Below are 25,464 nucleotides of genomic sequence, written 5' to 3'. Positions count from 1 at the left end.
CGCCGTCCCAGGCTCCTGAGGCGGGAAGAAAATACTGACCAGTTTTCCTCGCCGGGCCTCCAGGCACTCAACTCTCACCTTTCCATTGCTCAGTCTCCTCTGCTGGTTCTCTGTCCTGGGCCCTTTCTCGTCTGGCTACAGCTGCAGGTCAGCCCTCTCCTGACCACCGAGTTCATGCACACACCCACCCGCCTCCCTGACCCGGACAGCGGGTTTCAGCCTTTGGCATCCCACGGCTCACGTAAACTAACTACTAGAACTCCATGGTGCACTGAAAATACACTGTTTGCTGATCCGACAAAAAATCAGTATACTTTTTATTTGTTCACACCGGACGGCTCTTGTGTTGGCCGTTACCCTTTTTTACTTGACAATCTAAAGGAAAAGAGGTCAGTGCCCCGAGTCAATAGTCAGTAGTGCATGTTTTTTCTTGCGGCACACCTGCTGAAAATCACTGACCTGGGACGTTTAAATTTAACACGACCAAAACAGGACGCAGCTCTTCCTCACCACAAAACCCCTCCGCTGCGGTCTTCCCCATCCCCAGCTCAACTGTTTGCAGTTGCTCTCACCAAAACCCTGGCAGCCACTCCTGCTCGTCCCTTTCTCCCACGCCACACGCCACGTGGCCCTCCTGACCCCACTGCGGGACACACCCACCGCCCAGCACTGCTCGCCGCCACCAACGCTGCCGCACTGGCGTGGCCACCCGCACCTCCCTCGTCTCCCACCTGCGTCTCCTACCTGGCAGCCCACTCCCATCACGGCCTTCCGACAGCCTCCACAGGCAGCCACGAGAGCCGTTACCCTGAGGACCGCAGCGTGGGACTCCTCGGCTCAAAGTCCTGCAGTCTCGCCCCCTCACACCCAGGGTGGAAGTCCGACTCCCTTTCGTGGCCTGCAAGGCCCCAGAAGGCCTGGATTCTCCCCAGCCCCTTTCTCTCTGATCTGACTTGCTAGCCCTCTCCCCAGGGCTTATGACCCCAGTCGAGACACACTAGCGAGACACACAGGCGCACGTAGCCATTCCTTCTGCCCGGACCTCCTTCCCCGGCTTTCCTCCGCGGCTAACTCTCCTCCTCCTTCCGGACGATCAGCTCCAGTGCCTCCTGCTCAGCCAGACCTCTCTGATCTCCCCAAGGTTAAACTGCAAACCCACCTGGATTCTCTGTCCCCCTTAATCTGCTCTGCTCTTCATCAGGGTGCTCACCCCCTTGGGGCATTTTATGTATTTTACTGATCAATAGTATCTGGTGCTTACTTGTATTGCATCAGCTCCACGAAGTTCACTGCGTGTTACCCTGAATGCCAGCCGCCTGCGGCGGCGTGCGGCACGGGCAGCCGCGCGGTGAAAACACCCGGGGTGAATGCGTGCATGGAGGTGTGTGAGGTCTGGAGCAGACGTATACGCAGGGTAAGTGTACAACATATAAAAAATGTTTATGAAGATGTTTACGAAGGACAAGCTCTTTTTTTTTTCCTTACTATCATTAAGGCTGCAAGTCAGAAAAGTTTCCAGACCGACCGAGGGCTACTAAAACCAGAACAAAGAGGTGGCTTTACAGAGAGCAAAGCATGTCGGCCACAGGCCAGAATTCCAAATCAACAAATGAAGAAAATGCAGAATTCTGCGTTTCAACTCCAAGAAGACGGTATCTGAAAAAACAACACTGGTTTAAATGCACTCGGATAAGAAGCGGGACAACAGAAAGTGAACCAGGTAGTGGAGGAAAGAGAGGAGGAGGAGGAGGAGGAGGAGGAGGGTCAGACAGGGTTGATCAATAATACGAAAGAGCCACAAGGAGGGGGAGGAGGCAAACATACAAATAACCTCCGTGATAAAGAATGAACCCTATCAAAGAACTCCAACCAAACTTAGGAAATACAATGTAAGTTAGTTTGTTTTCATTCAACAACAGCGTAAGCCTGGAAAGTGGCAATGAATAAAAGCCCTGGCAGAGAAAGACAAATGGCAACCAGATACGGTAGTGAACAAGGTCAGGGCTATTTTAAGAACTAGGAAGCCGCTGCCACCACAGTAAGGGCGAGACAATACCTGGTCACCAGCTGCCTCAGGCGGGCAGGCTCACACACGCACTCAAAACGGAGACCGGCAGGCGAGCACGCTGAGAAGCCCGCGTGCAATTCCAAATTCTGCGACCAACATACTTTTGCGGCCTCAGATGAACCCCTTGAGTTTGCTACGCAATCCTTTTGTAAAGAGAGGTGTCCCTGCCCTGGCTGGTGTGGCTCCCTGGACTGAGTGCCAGCCTGCGAACCAAAAGGTCGCCGGTATGACGCCCAGTCAACACACAGGCCCGGGTTGTGGGCCGGGTCCCCACTGGGGGGCACGAGAGGCAACTGATAGATGTGTCTTCTGCACATAGAGGTTTCTCTCCCTATTTCTCCCTCACTTCCCCCTCTCTAAAAAATAAAATAAAATCTTTAAAAGAAATAAAGAGAAGCATCCTTGGTGCCTTCACATTCCACAGGTATACTTGCAAATTTCCTCAGATTTTCATTAAAAAGTTTACAAATCCAATATTTCTACGACCTCTTCTAAAATTAAACATATTCACTTAAGCACTAAAAGATAACGATGAAGCATCCTGTCCTTTAAAAATCATATGAAATTTATTTAGTTTTTAAAAAATCATATTTAAACTTGGTCAGTCTCAGGAATGCTACGGAAAATTCTGATACTGTATCATTAGTTTGTTTTTTACTCCCTGATACAACCCAAGGTCAAAACAGCAAACCCACTCAACTAGAAAGAACACCACGGACTGATAAGTCATTCTAACAGAAAAGAACCACAAAGCTTGCGTTGTATGGCTCTGGACTTTATGGAAACTAACTTCTAACTGATTTCAGAAACAATAAGCTGGTACAGACTCTTGACAGGAAAAAGATACTGAAATACCCTCAAGTTCAGGGACAAAAACCAGGACGGCAGAAAACACGACTGCTTGTCTGTTCCCTGGAGCCCAGGCCCAAGGGGTCACAGCGCCTTCTGGGAGCCCAGCCCATTCGGGCTTCACCCACGGGACAGCGCAGCACCGACCGGCGCAGGTCCGGTTCACTCGGGAGGGTGCAGAGGACAGCCCTCCTCCCCCCACCCCGCGGACCGGGCCCTCTGGAGCAGATGCTCACAGAACTCTCCTTTGAGGAGGGAATGAGAGGCCATGCTTCGGCCATCGGCAGGGCTGCCAACCTGAGCCCGCGCTTCCACCCTGCCAGGGCCCGGCACGCCCCTCACCTGGAAACCAGAAGTGTGGGCAGAGGCCTGGAGCCAGCTGGGAGGCCTGAAACAAGGAGAAGGGGAAAGGCTTAAAGGTATCTGTTTTGCTGTTTGTCCTCTGAGAAGAGATGGGGAATTGTTTGGACTCCTGGGTCCCATCCCAGGGTCCCGGGGTGCGGGGGCTTCCTCCCGAGCCCGCCCGCCCGAGAGTAAACGGGGCCAGAGGCACGGAAACTTGGCGGGAGGCCGGAGATGTGCCAGCCCGTCAAGAAGCAGCCGGAACAGAATGAATTCAGGACAAAGAGAGGAGTCAGGGCCAGTGAACCCCTTCCCTGTTTTTACCGGATTTCTGAAGACTAGAACCCTGTGCTTCTCCGTGTGTGAGTGTGTGTGTGTGTGTGTGTGTGTGTGTGTGTACAAAAGCAGAGATGCCCTTGAAAATCTCTCTCAACTGTGCTGAAATGAGTGAAAAAGGGAGGCTGAGGACAGAATTTTAAACACAGGTCCCAAGTGACACGCAGGAAATCAAGATGAGAAGGTGGGCAGGAAGGAGAGACGAGGCACGTGTCCTGACGGCTGAAGACGGCTTCTCCCACCACCGCTGGCGGGCAGGTGGGCGGCCCGGCTGGCGACCCCGACTGTTTCACCGCCCGCGGGCTGACGAGGTGTCCAGGAGATGTAAGAGAACAGCACTTGTTTTTATTTTTCCCCCTTTTGGGAGCCAGATATTTAAGGAAACCTTTATCGGGTCACTGGCCAACTGCAGAGGTGACTGAACAGAGACTTCAGCGACCACAGACGTACAACAGGAATGCGCATTTTCAAGATCAGTTTGGAGAGGTCACAAACAGAAGGCTCTAGCAATCAGTAAAACCCAGCAACACCCAAGGAGTGGTGAATCCGATGTCTACACTTACCAGAACACCACACTCCAGTGTCCAGTCTCAACAAAGACAACCATAAAATGCGCAAGGAAAAATAAAATTAACGCCCATTCACAAAGGAGACTTTGATCTGAACTGCTGTGGCCGCTACAGGAAAACAGCACAAAGGCTCCCTAAGAAATTAAAAACAGAAGCACCGTACGAGGAAGCACCGTACGACCCGGCAATTCCACTTCCGGGCATCTACCCAGAGGAACCCGCAACGCCGGCGTGCCCGCTGCAGCTGCGTGTCCGCTGCGGCCGCGCGCACAGCGGCCGGGGTGCGGGGGCAGCCCGGGTGCCGGCCGACCGACGGCCGGGGGCGCCAGGCGCGGCGCGTGCACACCACGGAGTGCTGCTCGGCGGTGAAAAGAGCGAAGCCTCACCCTTCGTGACAGCGCGGGTGGACCCGGAGGGTGCTGTGCGCAGACAGACAGAAAGAGGAAATACCGCATGACTTCACCCACACGTGGCATCTAAAAATCAAGATGAGCAAACAGACAGAAACGCACTCATGGATGCAGAGAACTGACGGCTGCCGGATGCGAGAGGGGCCGCTGGGAGCCGGGAGGGAAAAGTAACAGGATGGACATGCACCCGCTGGCAGCTAGAACACAGGCACGGGGTGTAAGGTGCAGCATTTTTACGTGAATGTAAAGCGGGTTCACCAGGGGATACAGTCAACGATATTGCGATAACTGTGCATGGTATGGGGGGGGGGGTATGAGACACACTGGGGGGAACCCTGTTTAAGTATGTAAGTGTCCAGCCGCCGTGCTGTGCGCCTGAAGCTACGGCGTTACTGAGCGTCTCCCCGGCCCGTGTGGCTCAGCTGACTGGAGTGCCATCCGGGGACCCTGGGGACTGAGGGGTCGCAGGATCATCCTGGTCAGGTGCATGCGGCCGGCAACCAGTTCATGTTTCCGCATCGATGTTTCTTTCTCCTTCTCTCTCTCTCCCCCTCTCTCTTCCTCTCCCCTTCTCTCTCTAAAACTCAATGAAAAAATATCCTCAGATGAAGATTTAAAAAATTTTAATATTGAATGTCAACTGAAATTGAAAAATTTTTTAAATCTTTTAAAAGAAAATATGGATGTCAGACTTCAACAAAACTGAAAACTTCTGATCTTTAAAATAAAATAAATAGGCGAGCCACTAGACCTGAGAGAAAATCTTCATGAAACCTGTATCTAACTGGTATCCAACATATATAAAGATCGCCTAAAACTCAATAATAAAAATATATTAATAGCTCCATCTTTTTAAATGGGCAAAGTATTTGAACAAGTACTCACAAAGGAAGCTAAACAAATGACTAACTAACAACGGCAGAAAAGAGTGCCCCAAATCATTAGTGATCAGGTAAATGCAAATTAAAAACCCGGTTAGATACTGTTAGACTTTCACAAAAATGGCTAACATTAAAAACACAGATAACACACTAAATGTTGCTGAGAATTCTCTACATTATTGGTGGAACTGTAAAATCGTACAACTATGTTGCAAAATATTTTAAAGTTTCTTATAAAACTAGACATACATCTACCCTATGATCCAGCAATTCTACTCCCTTTGAGAAAAATGAATGTATATATTTCCCCAAAACCCATGTACGAAAATGTTCGCAGAAGCTTTACTCGTAAACGAAACACTGGAAAGAGCCCAGATGTCCATCCACAGAAGAGTAAACCAACTGGCATGTTCACGTGATGAAATACTACACAGCAAGAAACAATGAACTACTATCGACACGGACAACAGCATGAATCTGTTCCCCCCAAATTACACTGTCTTATACAGGAATAAGTCTGTCTCATACAGGGAACAAGTCTCATGCAGGAGCACATACAGTATGATCATTAATGTGAAACTTTAAAACAGGCCAGACCGATCTGTGATAAAGAAAAACATCAGAGCAGAGTTGTCACTGGCTAAAAGGGAACAGCAGTTTAATCCCTATATGAAAAAACAGAATTAAAAATAAGGTGGTAGTGCCCTGGCTGGTGTGGCTCAGTGGACTGAGCACCAGCCTGCGAACCAAAAGGTCGCTGGTTCAATTCCCAGTCAGGGCACGTGCCTGGGTTGTGGGCTGGGTCCTCAGTGTGGGGCATGTGAGAGGCAACCACACATTGATGTTTCTCTCCCTCCCTTCCCCGTCTAAAAAATAAATAAAATCTTTAAAAAATAAAAAATAAATATATTTTATTGATTATGCTATTACAGCTGTCCCATTTTCCCCCTTTTACTACCCTCCGCCACCACATCCCCCCCCCCCTTAGTTCATGTCCTTGGGCCGTACATATCAGTTCTTTGGCTTCTCCACTTCCCATACTATTCTTAACCGCCCGCTGTCGGTTTTGTACCTACCATTTATGCTTCTTGTTCCCTGTACCTTTTCCCCCATTTCCCTCCTCCCTGCTGATAACCGTCCATGTGATCTCCATGTCTGTGACTCTGTTCCTGTTCCAGGTGTTTGCTTAGTTTGTTGTTTTTGTCTTAGGTTCAGTCGTTGACAGTTGTGGGTTTGTTGTCATTTTACTGTTCATATTTTTAATTTCCTTTTTCTTAGATAAATCCCTTTACCATTTCATATAATAAGGGCTTGGTGATGATGAACTCTTTCAACTTGACCTTATCTGAGAAGCACTTTATCGTCCCTTCCATTCTAAATGATAGCTTTGCTGGATAGAGCAATCTTGGATGTAGGTCCTTGCCTTTCATGACTTCAAATACTGCTTTCCAGCCCCTTCTTCCTCCCAAGGTCTCTTGAGAAATCAGCTGACAGTGTGATGGGAACTCCTTTGTAGGGTAACTGGCTGCTTTTAAGATTCTCTCCTTCTCTTTCATCTTGGGTAATGTAATTATGATGTGCCTTGGTGTGTCCCTCCTTGGGTCCAACTTTTTTGAGACTCTCTGAGCTTCCTGGACTTCCTAGAAGTCTATTTCTTTTGCCAGAATGGGGAAGTTCTCCTTTATTATTTGTTCAAGTAAGTTTTCAGTTTCTTGCTCTTCCTCTTCTCTTCCTGGCACCCCTATGATTCGGATGCTGGAATGTTTAAAGATGTCCTGGAGGTTCCTAAGCCTCTCCTCATTTTTTTGAATTCTTGTTTCTTCATTCTGTTGTGGTTGAATGTTTATTCTTCCTTCTGGTCCAAATGGTTGATTTGAGTCCCAGTTTTCTTCCTGTCACTGCTGGTTCCCTGTACGTTTTCCTTTATTTCACTTTTCATAGCCATCACGGTTTCTTCTGTTTTCCAGCCGTACTCAACCAATTCTGTGAGCATCCTGATTACCAGTGTTTTGAACTCTGCATCTGATAGTTTGGCTTATTCTTTGTTGCTTAGTTGTATTTTTTCTGGAGCTTTGATTTGTTCTTTTGGGCTTTTTTTTTTTTTTTTTTTTTTGGTGGTCTGGGCATGCCCGTTACACAGCGAGGGGCGGAGTCCTAGGTGTTCACCAGGGCGGGGCATCCCAGTCGCTGGGTTGTGACGTCGTATGTGGGGGAGGGGTCCGAGAGGAAGAGTGGTGTTTGCTCCACTCGCTGCTGGTTTTCAGTCACTTCCCCCGCTACCTACAAACAAACTGGGCCCTTCTGGTGCTGACTCCCAGGTGGGTGTGTGTGTGCGCGTTCCAGGGCACCGTGGATCTCTCCAACGAACTCTCCTGTGACGCTGGGAGTCTCTCCCTGCCGCCTAAACCCCCACAGGTGTTTTCAGTCAGAGGTTTGAGGCTTTATTTCCACGCCGGGACCCTGGGTTGCGGGTCTGTCTCAATCCCCAGTTGTTCCTCCAGGTTTACCCGCAGATGAATGTGGAACCACTCCCTCCACCAGCCACCACTGGGCCGGTCCTCCTTGCCCAGAGTCCTCTCTGCCCAGCCGCCAACTCCGCCCCCCCACCCATCGGGACGGATGTTTCTTCTCTAACTCCTTGGTTGTCGGACTTCCACACAGCTCAGTTTTCTGGCAGTTCTGGTTATTTTTTGTTTTTAAACTTGTTGTCCTTTTGGTTGTGCGAGGAGGCCCAGTGTGCTACCTATGCCTCCACCTTGGCCGGAAGTGTACAAAAAGTTATTTTAGTGGCTTCGTAAGAATAAAGTTAATTCTTTAAGAGATTTGGAAAGCTTTAAAAGAGAATTCTGATCAACTAAGTTCTTGACTTCAAAAAACCCAGGAGTCACCGAACACCGGTCCACGGCAGCGGTTAGACGGAACGCGTGTGCCGAACCAGCCGCGCACGGGCTCACGTGCAGATGGCTTTCCACGGGAGGGCGTTGGAGGGATGAGCACTCGTCACCAAAACCAATGCTCGCTGCTCCCAGAGGTTCAAATCCAGGGCACCAGCAAGGACCCTCTAGTTGGTGCTGTTTCCAAATACCACACAGAAAAGATCACCAGACAGGGAAGCCTCAAGCTTTAAAAAGTTAAATGTGAATTAAAATGTTCAAGCCCCAAAGTATGCTCCCCCTGACCAACAGTCTACAGAGGCAGCACCCGCCGTGGTAGCGGCCTGGACACTGTAAAGGCACAGGTCACCGAGGCCCGTCTCCACGGAGACAGAGAGGATGAACTCTGCGAACCCCGTGGATGGCCAAGGGGCCTCCCAGCCCGCATCAACGACAGCATTCTAGGAACACGACAAATTCAAAAGTAAATTCCCAAGCAAACCGACCCCTCAATCAAGCAGCTCGTGACCACTTGCCACAGTTCCTGGTCGTTTCAACTTCCAACCCCAGGGGAGTGCCCATCAGGTCTGCACTCAGCACGGACAGACCTGGGACTCTGGCCACGCGGAGGACGAAGTGCGGAGCCGAGGGCGACCAGGGAAGAGCAACGACACAGCCGGCCCAGAGCCCGCGGGGCCGCTCTGCGGCGTCCCCCAAACAGCGTCTCCTCCGGCACAGCCCGGGAGTCAGAGCAGCTCCCCTCCTAGATGCTGGTTTGGAGAGAAGGGAAAACAGGTACGCACAAAGACTCACACAAGAAGATTTACCGCATCTTCAGTAACAACAGCTGAACACTAGAAGCAACCCAAGTCCCCATAAGCAAATGGCAGAGCCACGAAGCAGAATATTACCCAGCAATAAAAAAGAGCGAAGGCATCCAAATGGACGAGTCCCGGAAAGGCAGCCAGGTACAGAAGGCTCCACAGTCCATTCTCACCGCTGACAGCAGTTACGTTTTGTAAAGCCGCTGCAAACGCCAAGTTCGCAAACACGGGTCTGCCACTCCCGGGGGCAACGCGGGGCTAGGTGTCTGCGCGCCGCTGGTCACACCTCCGTCAGCCAACCAACACACAGCCTTCCACACCCGCATACACGTCGTACAGGACATAACCCGTTCCGTGCACTTCTGTTTACAGACACTTGGTTTTATGTCGTCATCAGTGCGGAACTCACAGCCAACAGCCCCACAACGCACGCCTGGACAAAGCAAGCTAACACGTACCTTCTTCACGAGGCACGTCCTTGCTGGGGAAGCCTGGACGGCACCTCAGCACCACGCTTGGGAGCCCTTTTAGGTAGTGGATCCACCCCAAAAAGCACAAAAATGTGAAAAACCACGACACCTCATGCACTGCTGAAAGGACACTTGTTTAAGTTTTAGGGCCCCCACAAGAAGGCGGAATGTCGCCTCGTCCCACCCGCCTCAGGAGGGGACAGGCGCATCAGGCCCTTCAGAATTTTTACCACGTCCAGTTTGGCAAACTGGTGTTCTCTGACCAGTGAAATGGCTCAAATTTTGGTAATTTATCGGCAAATTTAAAAATCAGGAAATTTCACATAAAAATCCAGACTTCTGGTTTTCTTTAAAGAAGGAAGAGAACAGTCACAAGATCTGATAACACACCACCTGCCGGCGGGAACCGAGCAACAGCGACCTTCAGGTGCGCCTGCGCTAGCCTGTCCCCCGGGCGCGCCACTCCCCGCCGCCCGCACCCTCCGCTTCCCTAGTTCCCTGCCAGCGCCGCCCCCCATCCACCAACCCGACATTTACGGTACATCACTGGCCGCAGAAGGTGCACATCAGGATGGAGAACATGATCTCGTTTTTGGAAAAGTTATAAGACAGGAGTAAAGGTCTGGTTAGACACCAAAACACTAACACTGAAGTTACGGGTGATCCTTTATTTCTAGTTCTTCTTGTTACTCATATGCTTTTTAGAAAATATATTTTATTTACTTATTTTCAGAGAGAGAGGAGAAGGGAAGGAGAAAGAGAGGGAGAGAAACACCAATGCGTGGCTGCCTCTGGCACACCACAGCCAGGGACCTGGCGCACAACCCAGCATGTGCCCCGACTGGGAATCAAACCGGTGACCCTCTGGTTCGCAGGGCAGCGCTCAATCCACTGGGCCACACCAGCCAGGGTTCATGTATTATCCTTTTCTAAACCAGTGAATATATATTACTTATAATAAAAGCTGTTTTTTATAACTGCTTTGAGATGTAATTCACACATACGATTCACCCATTTTTTAAAAAGATGTTATTCATGTATTTTCAGAGAGAGGGGAAGGGAGGGAGAAAGAGAGGGAGAGAAACATCAGTGTGTAGTTACCTTTCGTATACCCCCAACTGGGGGCCCAGCCCACAACCCAGGCATGTCCCCTGACTGGGAATCGAACTGGCGACCCTGTGGTTCACAGGCCAGCACTCAATCCACTGAGTCACACCAGCCAGGGCACAATTCACCCATTTAAAGTGGATAATTTAATGGTTTTTAGTATATCTGCACATAGGTGCAACCGTCACTGTAACCTTCAAACACACGCGTCACCTCGGAATCCCGTGTCCTCCAGCTGTCGTTCCCCACCCTCCCGTCCGCCCCCAGGCAACCAACGATCCACTTCCCAGCTCTGCAGGTCTGCCTGCTCCGGGTGTGTCGCAGAAGCAGACCCATGGGACACGTGACCCCGTGTGTCTGGTGTCCCTCACCTAAGCATGACGGTCTCCAGGCTCGCCCGTGCTGTCGCAGGTGTCGGCACCACGTCCTTTGTTACTGCTACGTGATATTCCGTTTTAAGTACATGTCTCATCTCTTGTATGCATTATCGCTGACAGACGGGTTGCTTCCCCCTCTGGCCACCGTGAGCGATGCTGCTATGAACACCCGTGCACAGGTTGTCGTGAGGACGTGTTTTCGTTCTCGGGAGGGAGTAACCAGGAGGGGACTGCTGGGTCGGACGGAAGCGCCACGTTGAACCGCTCAGAGAGCGGACAGACCGTTGGCCAGAGCGGCCGCGTCGTCCTGCAGCCTGGCCGGCCGTGCCCACGGCTCTGGCCCGACCGCCCCGCCCCCACCAGCTCGTTGTCACCCGACTTTTGACTACGGAGCAGGCTGTTTGTAAGTCATCCGTCAGAACATGCCCGCATGTCTACGGACTTCACGGTGCTCTTCACCACTGCCATCAAATTTCAGACTTGCGAAGAGTCCACTCCCAGACCTGCTCCCCAGCCTGTCTGCCTTCAGCAAAGTGAGGGCACAAGAGTAAGCAAGCCACACCTCCACCAAGAAACGAAACTTTTGCCCTGGCTGGCGTAGCTCAGTGGATTGAGCACAGGCTGCGAACCAAGCGTCACAGGTTCGATTCCCAGTCAGGGTACGTGCCTGGGTTGCAGGCCACGGCCCCCAGCAACCGCACACTGATGTTTCTCTCTCTCTCCCCTCTCTAAAAAAGAAATAAATAAAATCTTAAAAAAAAGAAATGAAACTTTTACGGAAGCGATCAGAAGCAGGTTTCCCAGGCACTCAACAGGACAAAGCCCCCGACTGGGGTGCAACACTGGAGTGAACCTGTGTTCCCGTCAAAACGCATCTGTGATGACGCCTACAGACACGTAACTTTAAGCCGCAGCAGCAAACATGAGAGTTTTGATCACCTCTCACAAAAGAACCAAGATGTCTTAGGTTTTCTCACTCAGAATCCATTACTCAAATCCTGCTGTAGCAGGAGAAATAAATCTGATTTAAAGTTGGGGCAAAAGCACGGACCCACTGGTGCGAGCACACAGGATGCCTGGCCCAGCCCCGGCCAGGCGGCTCGGTCGGCCGGAACACCGTTCAGAGAGGCCGAGGTCCCGGGCCCCATCTCTGGTCAGGTGCACACAGGAACCACCAACGAACGCAGAAACGCCTGACGGCCCCGCGCCCCCAAGCCAGAGGGAGCGGGCACCGCGCACCAGTCCCCAGCTCTGCCCTTCACTGCTCAGGACACTCAGGCCCGGGGCGGTGCGCAGCAGCAAACAGCAGCGACCCAAGCGCAGCAGCCCCAGGCGGCAGTGAGAGCCGCCGCCGACCGGAAGGAGGGCCTGAGACGCTCAGTGCCGCCACGCTCACCCGACGCGTGTTCTCCAAGGGTCAGAATGGGCACCTTAGGGCGCGGTGGGCCACACAGCCGCTTCCGAGACGCGGAACCACCGTTTTCCGGCCTCGGGTCTGCAGTCCAAGGGAGTCCTGCCTCTGTCCGCAGCACTGAGGGTGGGCCCCCAGGGCGCTACGGGCCCTGCAGGCGACCAGTGCTACCATGTCAGGCAGGGTAGGGGGCGGAGCCCCGGGGCCACCAGACCGCCCCTGCCACTTGCCCATCCCCTCTGTTTCCCTCCACCATCTAATTACACAGGGTGGCTCCGACTCAGACAAATTTAGCACATTCGTGTAAACATTCGGTCCTCATCTAGCGTATGCAGGTGTGTGAAGACACGAAAGTACAGCCTCTGTAGAAAAGGGGTCAAGGTGTATCAGAGGAAACAAAACATGACTTCTGAAAGAGCGAACACTATTTTGCTGCTGCATGAGGGTGGCAGTGCCACCGTGGTTCCGAGGGAGCCGAGCATCCCGGGGCCGGCCGGGGTGTGCCGCGACGGCGGGCAGGCCCCTGCCGGGCTCTGGAGGAAGCGGAGGGGGAGGACACGGGTGCTCCGAAGGGGACGAAAACCACGGGAGGCGGCCGGCAAGTGGTTTGTGTAGGGAAATAACTAACATGTGTGGGATGCTTAGTAAACCACTTGGCCAGCGGGGATTACGGTAAGCCCTGGAGGGGTGGGCTGAGGCCAGCTGGCCAGCAGCACCTTGACCGCCGCATCAGAACACCAGATCTCATCCCACAAACCTGTCGCAGTTTCTGGCTTCAGTGCAGGCTCTCCACAGTCTGTGAAGGGTGTCTGTTGCTCAGAAGAGTTACGAGTGCTGACATTCACCGTTGAATCACATAAAGACAAAGAAGTTTAAGCACACGGAGGATCCGCTATCATAACAAGATTCTTACTTACTTGCACTTAGAAATGCCCAACACGGAAGTACTGCTATGAGCTACTTTGGGGTAATACCATGGCGGAATCAAGCATCATCTACTAATCTACCACTCATAAATAGTACTCATGAGGTTGTGAAAGGATTACACAAAGGCAACAAAAGCTCTTGCATATTCTATAGTGTCCTTGGGGCAGCAAAAGTTGGTGCTTTGAACGAAGAGAACATCCTACACAGGCTAGGGGCCTACCCTGGGGCTATTTTAACGGAAACCAGCAAGAATTCAACCCTGTGGCCACCTTACACTCCCAAAGGGGGTCTTACAGGATGGGGGGAGTTGGTTTGCTTGGGACCATTTTGAGAAGATTCTAATATTTTAGTATTCCCTTCCTTTCTTACCAAGAACTGGCCAAGAAACTGGTCTTACCAAGGTCAAAATTCATTCAAGATTCAAGCCCTGGCTGGCATAGCTCAGTGGATTGAGCACGGGCTGTGAACCTAAGTATCGCAGGTTCAATTCCCAGCCAGGGCACATGCCTGGGTTGCAGGCCACGGCCCCCAGCAACCACCCATTGATGTTTCTCTCTCTCTCTTTCTCCCTCCCTCCCCTCTCTAAAAATAAATAAATAAAATCTTTAAAAAAAATTCATTCAAGATTCAAAGAAAATGGCCAGCGGGCAGGCAGTGAAATATACACCCGGACGACTCAACTTCTCTCTCTTCTCACAAGTAAGGCAACCGGCAAGCAACAGGCCGGCGGCCTTCTCTGGTTTCAGCCTCTGTTCTCCAAAAGGATCTCCTGACCCAAGGGGCTGGTTTCTTTCAAAATTGAACATTCTGAAGTTGACAAGATCCTGACCCAAGTGCAGGAAGTCTCGTTGCTTAGTGGTCTCGCGCAGGCTTTCTACACGACCAACGTCAAGGAGCCCGTGCGGAGAAGCCCAGGGCCCACAGGGGAAGAGCAAGGTGTCCTGGGGCGCTCAGAGCTCTGCTGCACACCTAGGCTAGGGTCTCTCACCCTCTGAGCCTGGCAGGGAGAGGGCCTGAGAGGGTCCGTGTTCACTGGGCAAGACACACGCAGCTTGTTAAAACTTAATTTGGCAGTTCCATACCATCCACAGTGACCAAGAAAAAAGTTTCATCTCTTTTTCTGATTCTTATACATTTCTACACTTCCTTTGTCTCATTATAGTAGGAGAATACCTCTTTCATAGATAAAATCAACCAAGTCATCGCCACAATTCTCACTCCTAGAGCAAAAAGAGGAGGACCTTAGCACAACTCCAAAAAGTGGTGGTAGAGAACGAAAGAAGTGATATCCCACAATGTAACTCAGGCACCATGGACATGTAACCAGGCCTACATTAAGGAAGGAGCCAACGGTGAGCTCCGAGGAGCAGGGGGCAGGCGCCGGAGGGCCTTCGCCCTCCCAGAATCACCGCGGCATGCCTGGCTCGCGCGGCTTTTCCCCGTTTCGTCTAGTCTCAGTCTCAGGCCGTCTGAAAATCACTCGCAGGAGCGACATCTAATAAAGAGGTCCAGGTATTTCTCACCCGAGAGCAACACAACGGCCCGGAGAGCATCAGGTTGGGACTGGACATGGATCAGTGCTGCGGACGAGCGGAGCCCAGGGCTTCGGTAGGAGAAACTACTTTCCCGCTACCCAGCGGGCTGTCCCTCGGGCGCGGGACTCTCAGCCCTCCACCCCAGCGCCGTCCCCGCGGCTCGGGCGCCAGCATCCGGGAGGCTCCACGGGCGGCCGATCAGGACACTCGAGCGATGTTCAAGTGATGCTCTAGGGATATCCCGGCCCTGCGCGCACCAGCTCCAACCCGGCACCCGCCGCCGCCCGCCCCGCGGCCGTCAGGCCGGTCCATCTGCCCGGGTGCTGTCACTCACCGGCCCGGCCCGGGCAGCGGGCGCCCACGGCTCCCCAAGGGAGCTGGGCCCCCTGGGCCTCCAGGATTCGGCCCGCCCCTGGCAGGCAGGGCAGGTGGATGAGCCCCGCAGCAGCGACCCCGCACCGGCCGCTCGGTCCAGCTCCTGGCGCTGCCCACTGGGTAGGATCAACAACAAGATGGCGGCTAGCCGAGGGGGCGGGGGCCGGGCGTCATAGTAACCAGGGCGGCGAAGAACCGCCCCCGAACGGGACTGTCTCCAATTAACAACCTCTTTGCCTGACGCCCGGGGAGTGCTTTTCGATGACAGGTCGATGTGCCTGTCAATCAAAGCCAACCTCCGAAGGCCGGGGCCGAGCGCTTTGGCACGTGACTGTGACGGCACGGGTTTGGCGCATGCGTGTGGTTCGCAGAGCTGCTGGCGGCAGAGCTTTTGCGGGTGACTCCGAGGCCGGAGCGCCCTTGGCCTCTCGGTGTACGCGACTCCGGTGCGATCCCAGCAGCGTCTCCCTACCCACTCGTGCGCACACTTAGGGAGTGCCTGCTGTGTTCTGTTTGCTTTTTGATTTTCGTTCCCCACCCGGGAAGGGAGGGGTTGCTGTCCCCAGTTCACTGGCGAGGAAACTGAGGCGCAGAGGGGGAAGCAGGACCAAGGTCACGCCACCTCTGGAAGTGGAGGCACCTGATCGCGTACCTCCTCCTGCTGGCTTCGGGGTTGAATGCCGTCTTTCCAGCGGCTTTCCCAGCGTTGCCCCTCATCCGTCCAGAAGTGCGGCCCTCCGTGCGGTCCCGAGTGGCCCACGTTTGTCCTTTTGTCTCCAGTTCAGTTCCCAGCACAACCCCGCTGGCACACAGCGGGCACCCTCTTTTACCATCCTAAAGTGGCTTGTCTCGGCTTCCTCTGACAATATATTTTGCCCTGGACTGTCACGATGGGTCTCTGAGGGCGACCATGAGTCCTGGAAAGGCGGTTATCCGGGGTCCGCCATTCAGAGTGCTGACACGGGGCTTGGCTTCAGGCTTAGGAGGCCAGAGGCAGTCACACAGACTGCACCCACATCAAGGGTCAGGACTAGCCAGCACTGTGACTTTTGAGCCTTGCAGTCTGGCTCTTTAGAGATGAAGATTTTATGAACCCTTAGAGCAGAGTGCATGCTCAGGAAAAGTTCACCTACCACCGCCTCCAACAGCAGCCGGCTCTAACACCCTCACTTTAGTGCAAGCACCTAGAGGTTTGTTTTTCCCCAGAAGGTGCCCACTCAGCTTCTTCCCGGACCTGGGACTTCCTGGCTGGCTCCAGAAAGGAGATTCTTCCAGCCCCCTGACAGGTTTCAGGCCCACAGACTTGGCAGAGGGGAGAAGACTGAGAGAACTTGGGGATACCACGGGAAAGAGAGCCTCCACCAGCCCCGGCTGCGTGCTGAGTTGGTTAGAGCAACGTCCTGATACACCAAGGTTTCAGGTTCGATCCCGGGTGAGGGAACACGCAAAAATCATCCAATGAAAGTATCAACAGGTGGCACAATAATTCGAGGTCTCTCTCTCTCCCTCCCTTCCTCTCTCCCTAAAATCAATAAATTTAAAGAATAATAAGAGAGCCTGCACCAGACAGCAGTTCCTCTTGGACGGGCGGCAGTACCCTGCGACCTGATGGGCAGGGAAAGGAGGCTGGCGCGGCACTCAGCGGCAGCTGCCCACCTGGCTGTGTGCAGCAGCTCCGTGCAGCCAGGGAGGGCTGAGAGCCAAGGAACCAGAAGAAATACCAGGAAGACATAGGAACAGCCCCTCAGAAGAGGGCCACCACCAACGCCTCCGTGACCACCTGTGCCACGGCATTCTGAAGTCCGCACCAACCCACCCCTCAGTGCAAAACTCCAGACCCTGCCTAGGAAAACCTCCACACACAGTGGGCAAACCGCCGCAACGATGTCCTCTTCTCGGTGGAAAAAAGAAGCTCCAAGGCCCTCTCACCGGCCGTAACAGGTGGCCTCTGAGGGGACAGACCCCCGCAGTCCTGACAAAGCTAACAGGTCCTTACCTCTGCAGAGCATTAATCACTGTCAGTCAGAGCACCGCACGGTGCCTTCTTAAAAATAACCTTCCCCGCCCTGACTGGTACGGTTCAGTGGGTTGGGCGTCCCCCTGAAAACTGAAAGGTCGCCAGTCGGGGCACATGCCTGGGTTTCGGACCAGGTCCCCAGTTAAGGGCGTGCAAGAGGCAACCCATGATGTTTGTCTCCCACCTCGAAGTTTCTCTCCTCCTCTTTCTCCCTCCCTTTCCTTCTCTCTAAAGATAAATAAATAAAATCTTTAAAAAAAAATAACCATGCTACTCCCTAGAGTGTTCCCACAAGGTAGGGAGTTCTCCCAGGGAGAACAAGGACGCACAGATCTCAGAGCTTCTCCCACATGCGGGTTGCGAGGCTGGGACTTTCCTGCTTGTAATTTTGTTTATTATTGAATCAACTTGAAAGCACAGCCCAGGACGACGTGAAGGGGAAATTCCCACGCGGCCAAGAAGCTTCCTGGCCTCAGAGCCAGCGCCGGGCTCCTGTGCGTGTGCTGAACAGGTAGCCTCTGCCTGTGCCTGAGCTCGGATGGATGGGCAGGAGGGAGAGGGGCGCTGCTGGGGTTGCTGGGGCCTCAGCAGAGCTGCCTCCCTCCCCCAAGGGTAGGAGATGTCCCAGGACCCTGGGTGTGACCCTCCTTCTGCTTAATCCAACCTGTCCCCTCCCTCCTTTCTCAGAAAATCCCGTGAGGTCCGGCTCAAAGGCAGAGAAATCATAATCTTGGTTGTGCAAAACTGGACACCAGCTCCCCTAAACCCAGAGCCAGGTTACTCTGCCTTAATTCATTGGTGACAATGGAGTATCTGGGGGCCTCGCCCTCACCACCGCCCCCCCTGCTCCCGAGGGCAGGAACCAGACCGGCTCTGAGTCATTTCCTGGCCCCGCAGGTGTTCGACAAACATGGGCTGGAAGGTGAGTGGGAGCGAGAACGGACCCCAGTCAGGGAAAGAGTAGATCAGATCGTGGGTGCTTGGTGTTAGGAGACACTGAGACGGGGGAAGGAGGGACAGTGGGTCCAGGTGGGGAGTGGTTTGGGAGGAGGGGGACTCACGGGAGTCCTGTGCTCTGCCATCGAAATGCTGCTGAGGGGAAAATGAGAGGGCACAATGGGGTGAACCCCGTCCATGGGGTCAGGAGCGCACTTGCCCCTGTGTCCTCCCAGTATTGGGGTGGGCGCTCCCCTAGGGGTGGCCCTCGGTAGGGAGGGGCTGGGTTTGGCAGGGGAGTGCTCTAGAGCAGCCTCAGTGCCCCCCCACACGGGGCAGGGGGTGGACATACGAGGCCCGTGATGCTGCTGGGTGCCTGCCGTGTCTCCGTCTTCGGTGCCTCCGTGGACCCCTCCGTGGACCCCTCCGTGGACCCCTCCGTGGACCCCTCCTTGAACCCCTCCGCTCCCCGGATGCTGGAGCAAAGCAGGAGCAGGGGTGCAGGATGAGGCTCTGGGCCCCAGCCTGAGTTTGAGGAATGGGCTTCCCAGCGCAGAGGCACACAAAGGAGGCCGACCTGCTCAGTCGCAGAGCCTGGGCTGGTTTGCTGGGTGTCTGTAGCCCCCAGGCCGACCTAAAACACCAGGAGGAGGGGCCAGGCATGAGGGCAGCACCCCCGCTGGCTCCAGGGCCCCGCGCCATTCACCTGCCCCTTTGTATTGGAGAGAGCCAGCGTGCGTCTACAGAGTCCACGCTGCCACCCCACCACCCCTGCGTTGGGCCCTGTGTCCACAGGAAGCTCAAGGTCTCCGGGTTAGGTCAGGTTTCCAGTGGAGGGCCAGGGAAAGAAAGAGGGTCAACGCCCACTGTGTGACACGCCCACTGTGTGACACGCCCCGTGTGAAGCCCTGGGCCTCGCCCACACCCTCCCCTTTCCAAGACTGGGCTCTGCCCACGGCGGAGACAGGGTCCTCGGGCGTCCCTCTGCCTCCGCCGGACAACCTCCGGGGGGAGGGCAGCGCTGTCTGATATCAGGTTGTCCGCTCATCGCCGTGAGCACTGTTACCAAATCGGGGCTGAAACCGCCGCTCACGGGAGCGGCCCACGAGGGGCCGGGGGAGGCGGGGCACGCGGGGCGGGTGCCCTACCCTCGGAGGAGCCCGCGGAGGAGCCAGCCCAGAGTCCAGAGGAGAAGGGCACCGGTCACCGTCAGCGCCGCCACGAACCAGGCCTCTGGCTGCCAGAAGGTCTCTGTGTCCGTCACCAGCAGCGGCGTCCCTGCGGAAGGCACCTGAAACGGGGGCCGCAGCCTCGCCACTGCCCTGCCAAAGCGCCCTGATCATCCGGCCTGCAGCCCCCCACCAAGGGCTCGGCGCCCCCCCCCACCCCGCCCCAGACTTGTTCTCCTGTGTTGCTCTCTGCACTCAGCAGTTCCCTCCGGAGAGCCTCCCCCCACCGTCCCCATGGAAAACTGGGTCTCCTCACCCTCCGAGACCCTCTCTCCCCACCGCCCAAGGGCCCAAGGAGCCCCCTCACTGTGGCTCTGTGGGTGCTGGTGGCCGCTGTGCTGGCCCTCCAGGGGACCACGTGCACGATGACGGTAGCTGTGGTGCTGAGGTGGGGGGCGGAGGGGCCTGCGTCGGCCACACGGATCAGCAGTTCGTAAGTGCGGGGCTGCTCCGGCAGGGGGGGCCCCGACGCCACGTCGCTGTGCACCAGCGCGGCCCCGCGCAGGCTGAACCGGCTCTGACTGTCCCCTGAAAGCACAGCGGCAGGAGAAGGGGGCCGTGGCCGGCCTTGCCCGCTCCTCTCCCACAGCCCGCTGGGCCCCCCGGGCTCACCTCCCACGATGCTGTAGGAGAAGGCCAGGCGCTGTGGCTCCTGAGGGACCCGACACGACACCTTGGTCACCTCCGAGCTACGGCCCGGGGAGGTGTGGATGGTGAGCTCCTGAAACGGGGGCTCGCACTCGGGAGCATGGTCGTTCACGTCCTGCAGGAAGGTCGCCAGGTCGCCCGGTCCCCGCATCCCCAGGCGGTCCCCAGGCCCCCTCCCACCACAGCTGGAGCCCAGGAGTCAGGCAACAGGCCCAGAGCTTCCCACCCGAGGCCCCACCCCCTCCAGCCAACCGACGGAAGAAACTGAGGCACAGAGGGAAAAATCAGAATGTGAGAGGGAGATCTGAACCCTTTCTGATTCTCCCCAAGGCCTCGGGGCTCCATCACCTCGACCTCGATGGTCACGGTGCAGGAGCCGGAGCGGCGGTGGGCGGAGTCCCGGTCTCCGCGCTGGTCGGTCACCAGGACGGTGAGCCTGTGCAGCCTCTGCTGCTCGTAGTCCAGAGGCCCCAGGAGGCGAACCTCCCCTAGAAGCGGGAACCGTGGTGGCCCCAGCCCGCAGAGGCGCTCTGGCTCCACCCCTGCGCCCCAGCCCCGGGGAGGAAGTACCACTGAGGCGGTCCACAGCGAAGGTGTCAGACCCGCCGGGGCTGGAGTACTCTATGCGGTCGTGCGGGTAATCCATGTCCGTGCCCGCCACAGAGCCCAGCAGGGTGCGGGGCCTCGCGTCCTCTCGGACCCGGAACACGCTTGGAGCGCAAGCTGGGGAGAACTCATTGACGGGTGTCACCGTCACCAGCACTGGCACCTCGGCTGCAAGCCGTTAGGCAGTTAAGAACCGGCCTGGGGTGCCCAGCCCTGCCCCAGGGGGCTGAGGAGGGAGACAGGACCCGGCCCTGGGGGTCTAAGGAGGGACAAGGTCTGGTGGGAGGGGAGAGGGTCTGGTCGGAGTGACGCGCCCCGCCCTAGGGGTCCAACATGGACACAAACAGCCCTACTGGTTTTGGAGGGAGGAGAGATGACCCTGTCCCAAGAATGGGGAGAGGGGGACAGAACAGCCCTGTTGAGATTGTCCAGGCCCGGATACGGTCACTCACTGGTCATCGGGGGCTGACCGCCATCCAACACCAGGACGGAGGCTGCCAGCTGAAAACAGGCCCCAGGAGCGTCGCAGTCCAGTGTGGCGTTGACCTGGCCGGCGGGCCAGAGAGTGAGGCCTAGCCCTGGCCTTGGAGAGCCTCGAGCCACACTGGGCTGCCCCAGGCCAGGGCCTCCACGGAGAGACGCCCCCCGCCCCGTGCTTTCCAGGCTGCAAAGCGGGCAGGCTCTGCCACCATCTCCTCCGCCCGCCCGGTCCGGCTCTCACCCTGGCCACCTCCCGCTGCAAGCACCCTGCACGCGGGCGTGGGACCCGGCCCTGGGCACCTTCAGATCCCTGCCGCTAAGGCAGAGGCTGGGCAGCCCAGGAGGGCCGTGAAACCGCAGCTGGTAGTCGAGGGTGGAGGCAGGGGAGTCCCGGTCAGCACACGTGAAGGTTCTCAGCACGGTGCCCACGGGCACGGTCTCGGGGACTTGAGTCCTGGGAGCAGAGGGGGGTGGGAGTCAGGGCCGGGGGGGAAGCCGTGGCTGGCATGGCATCCCCATGGCCACGGTGAGGCTCGGGGCTGTACTCACACCAGAAGCGCTGGGTGGCAGCGCGGGGGCCAACGGTTGACCGGAGTCACGTTCACGGTGAGCTCCAGCTGGACGCTGGCCCACGGCAGGAGCCGCTCGAAGGCCTTCACCTGCAGTACAGTGACCGCGGCGCCTGGGGCCAGTGCCAAGTCTAGGGGCCCAGTGGTCCGGATCACGCCATCCGCTGGGCGGGGTGGGAGGCAGGGATGCAGAGTTAGGCCTGGCCCCAAGCTCAGTGGGGGGGGGGCGGGGGGGGCGCAGTCCCAACCTCCCACCTCATTCCCTGGGCCGGAAGGGCACTATGTCTGGCCACCAGAGTCGCCCCGTCCAAGGCGGGGCCACGGCCGGGCCACCAGACGCAACCTCACCCCAGTTTCTGCCTCAGCTCCAGCCTCTTTTCCCAGGGAGGCGCGAGAGGTTAGCGCGAATAACCTCCGCACCATGCGCAGAGGCACCCCTACCCCCTCCACGCCCCTCGCCGCGCCCCCCTCACCGGGTCCGATGGAGAAGAGCGGGCAGGGCGCCGGAGAGAGGATTTCGTAGCGCACGTCCAAGCCCCGGGCCTGCACCTGAACCACCTCACTCCCAGGCACCAGGTCCTCGGGGATGGTGATGTTCCGGTTCCGCTCCCTAAACCAGAAGGGGCACCAGCTGCGGGGGCCCTGCTCCCCCAGGCCCATCGCGGTCCGCAGGCCCCTCCTCTGGGACTTCCCTCACCCCTGAGCTGGCTGGGACCCTCCTGCAGCGCACTGGAACCCACTCCTGCTTTTCCCTGGGGCTAGACCCCGCCGCCCCCGCCGTCCCAGGGCAGGGGAGCCTTACGGGAAGGAGACCCGGCCGGAAGGGGCAGACAGAACTCGCACTGTGAGCGTCCCTCCGCAGCTCCGGCCTGCTCCCCAGGTCACCAGGACGTGCAGCCGGAAGGTCTGGGTGCACACAGGACAGGAAGGGAGCCATGGGGGGCCTGCACAGGTCTGTCTGCGCCCAGCCTTCTCTTCAAAGAGGCAGACCCCCTCTGGGACCTCCACAGAGAGCTCCAGCATTCACGCCCCCCCCTGCCCCGCCCAGATGTGTCATCCTGCTGTCACGTACTCCTCTGAGGCCCGCTCTGGGGCCATGAATCCTTCCATTAGGATGCAAACAGCCCCAGAGGAGTCATACGTGAGTCATTCGGTATGTGACTTACCACCTTAGAGTTGCTAGGAGCCAGTCACTAAGATGTGGAATTTTTTTTTAATTTTTAAAAGATTTTTTTTATTTAGTTTTAGAGAGCGGGGAAGGAAGGGAGAAAGAGACGGAGAGATACACTAATATGTGGTTGCCTCTTGTGCGCCCTGCAACTGGGGACTTGGCCCGAAACCCAGGCATGTGCCTTGACTGGGGATTGAACCAGCGACCTTTCGGTTCACAGGCCTCTTGGTTCACAGGTCAGCACTCAGTCCACTGAGCCACACTAGCCAGGGCTAAGATGTGGAATTTTTTTTTAAGATTTTATTTATTTATTTTTAGAGAGGGAAGGGAAGGGGGGGAGGGAGAAAGAGAGACAGAGAGAAACATCAATGTGCGGTTGCTGGGGGTCATGGCCTGCAACCCAGGCATGTACCCTGACTGGGAATCGAACCTGTGACACTTTGGTTTGCAGCCCGTGCTCAATCCACTGAGCCACACTAGCCAGGGCCAAGATGTGGAATTTTCAGAGAACGAACTTCTCTAGCCTCCTTCAGACTGCACTAGCCACTTCACTCAGGACTTTGCCTTCCTGTGGGACTGCTCTGAACGCTCTCCTTTCTGTTCCAGGCACCATGAGCCCCCAGAGCCAAGGACCTCTCTTCTTTCTGGACTCAGAGCCCAGCGCTGCACCGGCACGGGGCAGGAGATGCAGGTGTGCGTGGCGTCTGGGACAGGCAGCATCACGGAGAGGACCCGGGAGGCCAGGAACAAGCAAACTCCGGGAGGCGGCGGCTCCACCCGCTGTATGCCCGATCCATGGGTACCCCCAGGTCCCGAGTCATACTCACCTTGGGAGCCTGGCCGCTGAGGCCCTGGGCCGGCGCCTGCAGCCAGCCCTGCCCGTCGATGGAGAAAGGCCCAGGGAAGTGTGGAGGGTCCTGGGCACTGGTGATGTTTATCTGACAGAACAGAGATGCTTGAGGACCCATCCCCGGCCCCAGTGCCCCGAGCATCCCTGTCAAAGTCCCCAACCACCCCGCAGGTGCCTGCCCACACCCAACGCTCCCAACCCCGACTCTGACACTTACCCTAGCCAGGGCAAGCCCTTGCCCTTGGCCCTGATCCTTAATCCTTTCTGCTTTTAAACCGTTTGCTTTTTTTTAAAACTGCATTTTGTTTTTGCATTGTAAAAGTGACACGGGATTGTCATGGAGAATTCACAACATGCAGGAGAACTTGAAAGAACTCAGAGAGGTTCCTGTGGGAACAGCCATGCCACTTAAGGGTGGGGGACCTCAGCGGCTCTCTCCAAAAACAGGTGTCACACAGAGGCTCAGCTGTGCACTAAAGGGTCCCTCTGCAGGGTGTACCTGGCCAGGCAGGGCCTGGGCTTGATCTCCCCACACCTCCTGCATTCTGCGCCCCCCTCGCCCCGCCCCAGCACTGCCCGTGTGCTGGGCTCACCTGGGCTCCCTGGAGCCTTAGGTCTGGGAGCAGCAAAGTGTACAGTCTGGCTCCAGGTGTGACAGTTTCCGGCACCTGGATGACTTCCCCAGACGGCCAAAGGGGAGGTCAGGGAGGCTCTGTTCGGGCCATTCCTGCCCACCCCACCTGCCGCCCCTGGTCTCACCTGGGCTGATGAATCGGCCCGCACATTGGATATGGTCAGGGTCCCGCTGCACATCAACAGAGAGTGGCCCTTCCATCACAAGGGTGCCACACGTGACCTGCAGCTGTAGCTCGTAGTGGCTCACGGCCAGGGTGTCCAGCCGGGCCGTGTTGTTCAAGGTCAGCTGTGGCAAGGGGCAGTGCCATATGGGGCCTAGGCTCTCCTTCCCCCTGCACCCCCTGTGGCTTTGTCAATTCAGGGTCTGCCCTTGCACCCCCTGCTCCCCAGCTGTGCCCATGTCCCCACCTTTCCCATATAGATCCCCTGCCACATGGTTACGCTGAGGTTGAGTGCATCGAAGAAGGTAGTGGGTGGCCGCACGCGCAGCAGCTTCAAGGTGGGCACGTGTGAAGAGCAGTTCAAGGAGAGGGACTGAAAGGCGGCACCAGGCCCCTGTGTCTCAGAGATACTCACGGACCAGGGCAGGCAGTGGCGGTCTGTGAGGAAGACACGATCAGGCTGGGGGCCCGTGCACAGGGAACCACATGCCTGAGGGTGGTTCCGGCCGCCTGCCACAGGGCCCCCCCCTTTCCCCCCCATATCCAGCCATAAGCTGGCTCATTTCACAGACTGAGAGCGAGGACTCCACTGAGGAAGAAGCCAAGACAGGAACGAGGGTCAGGGCTTCCTGCCTCTCCCCCAGCCCCTGCCCTCCGTGATAGCTTATCTGAGAAAAATCAGGTCTCCACTCCACTACGGAGTTCGGGGGCGGAGGTGGTGGGGAGAACGGGGGTTCCCCCACCCACCAGCTCCTCACCAGAGACAACCAGAGCAAGGAGCAGTGCCAGCGGCCTGAACAGCACCAT

The 25,464-nt window shown here is 56.2% G+C and overlaps 2 protein-coding genes across 4 annotated transcripts in view; both read right to left on the bottom strand.

Moving 5' to 3' along the window:
• IP6K1 (inositol hexakisphosphate kinase 1) overlaps positions 1-15,493 on the bottom strand; it is a 36,666-nt gene extending 21,173 nt beyond the window's left edge. The window contains exons 1-2 of one of the 3 annotated variants that reach the window (XM_045856827.1): positions 4,159-4,449; positions 3,260-3,305 (exon numbers count right to left, since the gene is read on the bottom strand). The gene's annotated coding sequence lies outside the window, so the exon portion shown is untranslated. Of the gene's footprint in view, positions 1-3,259; positions 3,306-4,158; positions 4,450-15,313 lie in introns of those variants that run through there. The other 2 variants (XM_045856826.1, XM_045856828.1) reach the window with 2 other exon arrangements.
• A 2,350-nt stretch (positions 15,494-17,843) lies between these two features.
• Positions 17,844-25,464, bottom strand: CDHR4 (cadherin related family member 4). Its single transcript, XM_045857245.1, has 19 exons — positions 25,416-25,464; positions 24,905-25,095; positions 24,620-24,782; positions 24,454-24,545; positions 23,838-23,948; positions 22,642-22,745; positions 22,313-22,449; positions 21,820-22,003; positions 21,571-21,724; positions 21,243-21,336; positions 20,755-20,958; positions 20,533-20,672; positions 20,149-20,299; positions 19,844-20,064; positions 19,456-19,598; positions 18,885-18,941; positions 18,660-18,783; positions 18,433-18,463; positions 17,844-17,899 (listed from the first exon to the last, which is right to left on the bottom strand). Exons 1-19 carry the CDS (start codon positions 25,462-25,464, stop codon positions 17,844-17,846), a joined length of 2,406 nt encoding a protein of 801 aa, XP_045713201.1.

The sequence above is a fragment of the Phyllostomus hastatus genome, unplaced genomic scaffold (assembly GCF_019186645.2).
Source record: "Phyllostomus hastatus isolate PE091 unplaced genomic scaffold, TTU_PhHast_1.1 phas_scaffold_129, whole genome shotgun sequence".
Lineage (NCBI taxonomy): Eukaryota > Metazoa > Chordata > Mammalia > Chiroptera > Phyllostomidae > Phyllostomus > Phyllostomus hastatus.
The sequence above is the reverse complement of the archived record's forward strand: the minus strand, read 5'-3'. Positions and strand labels throughout refer to the sequence as shown.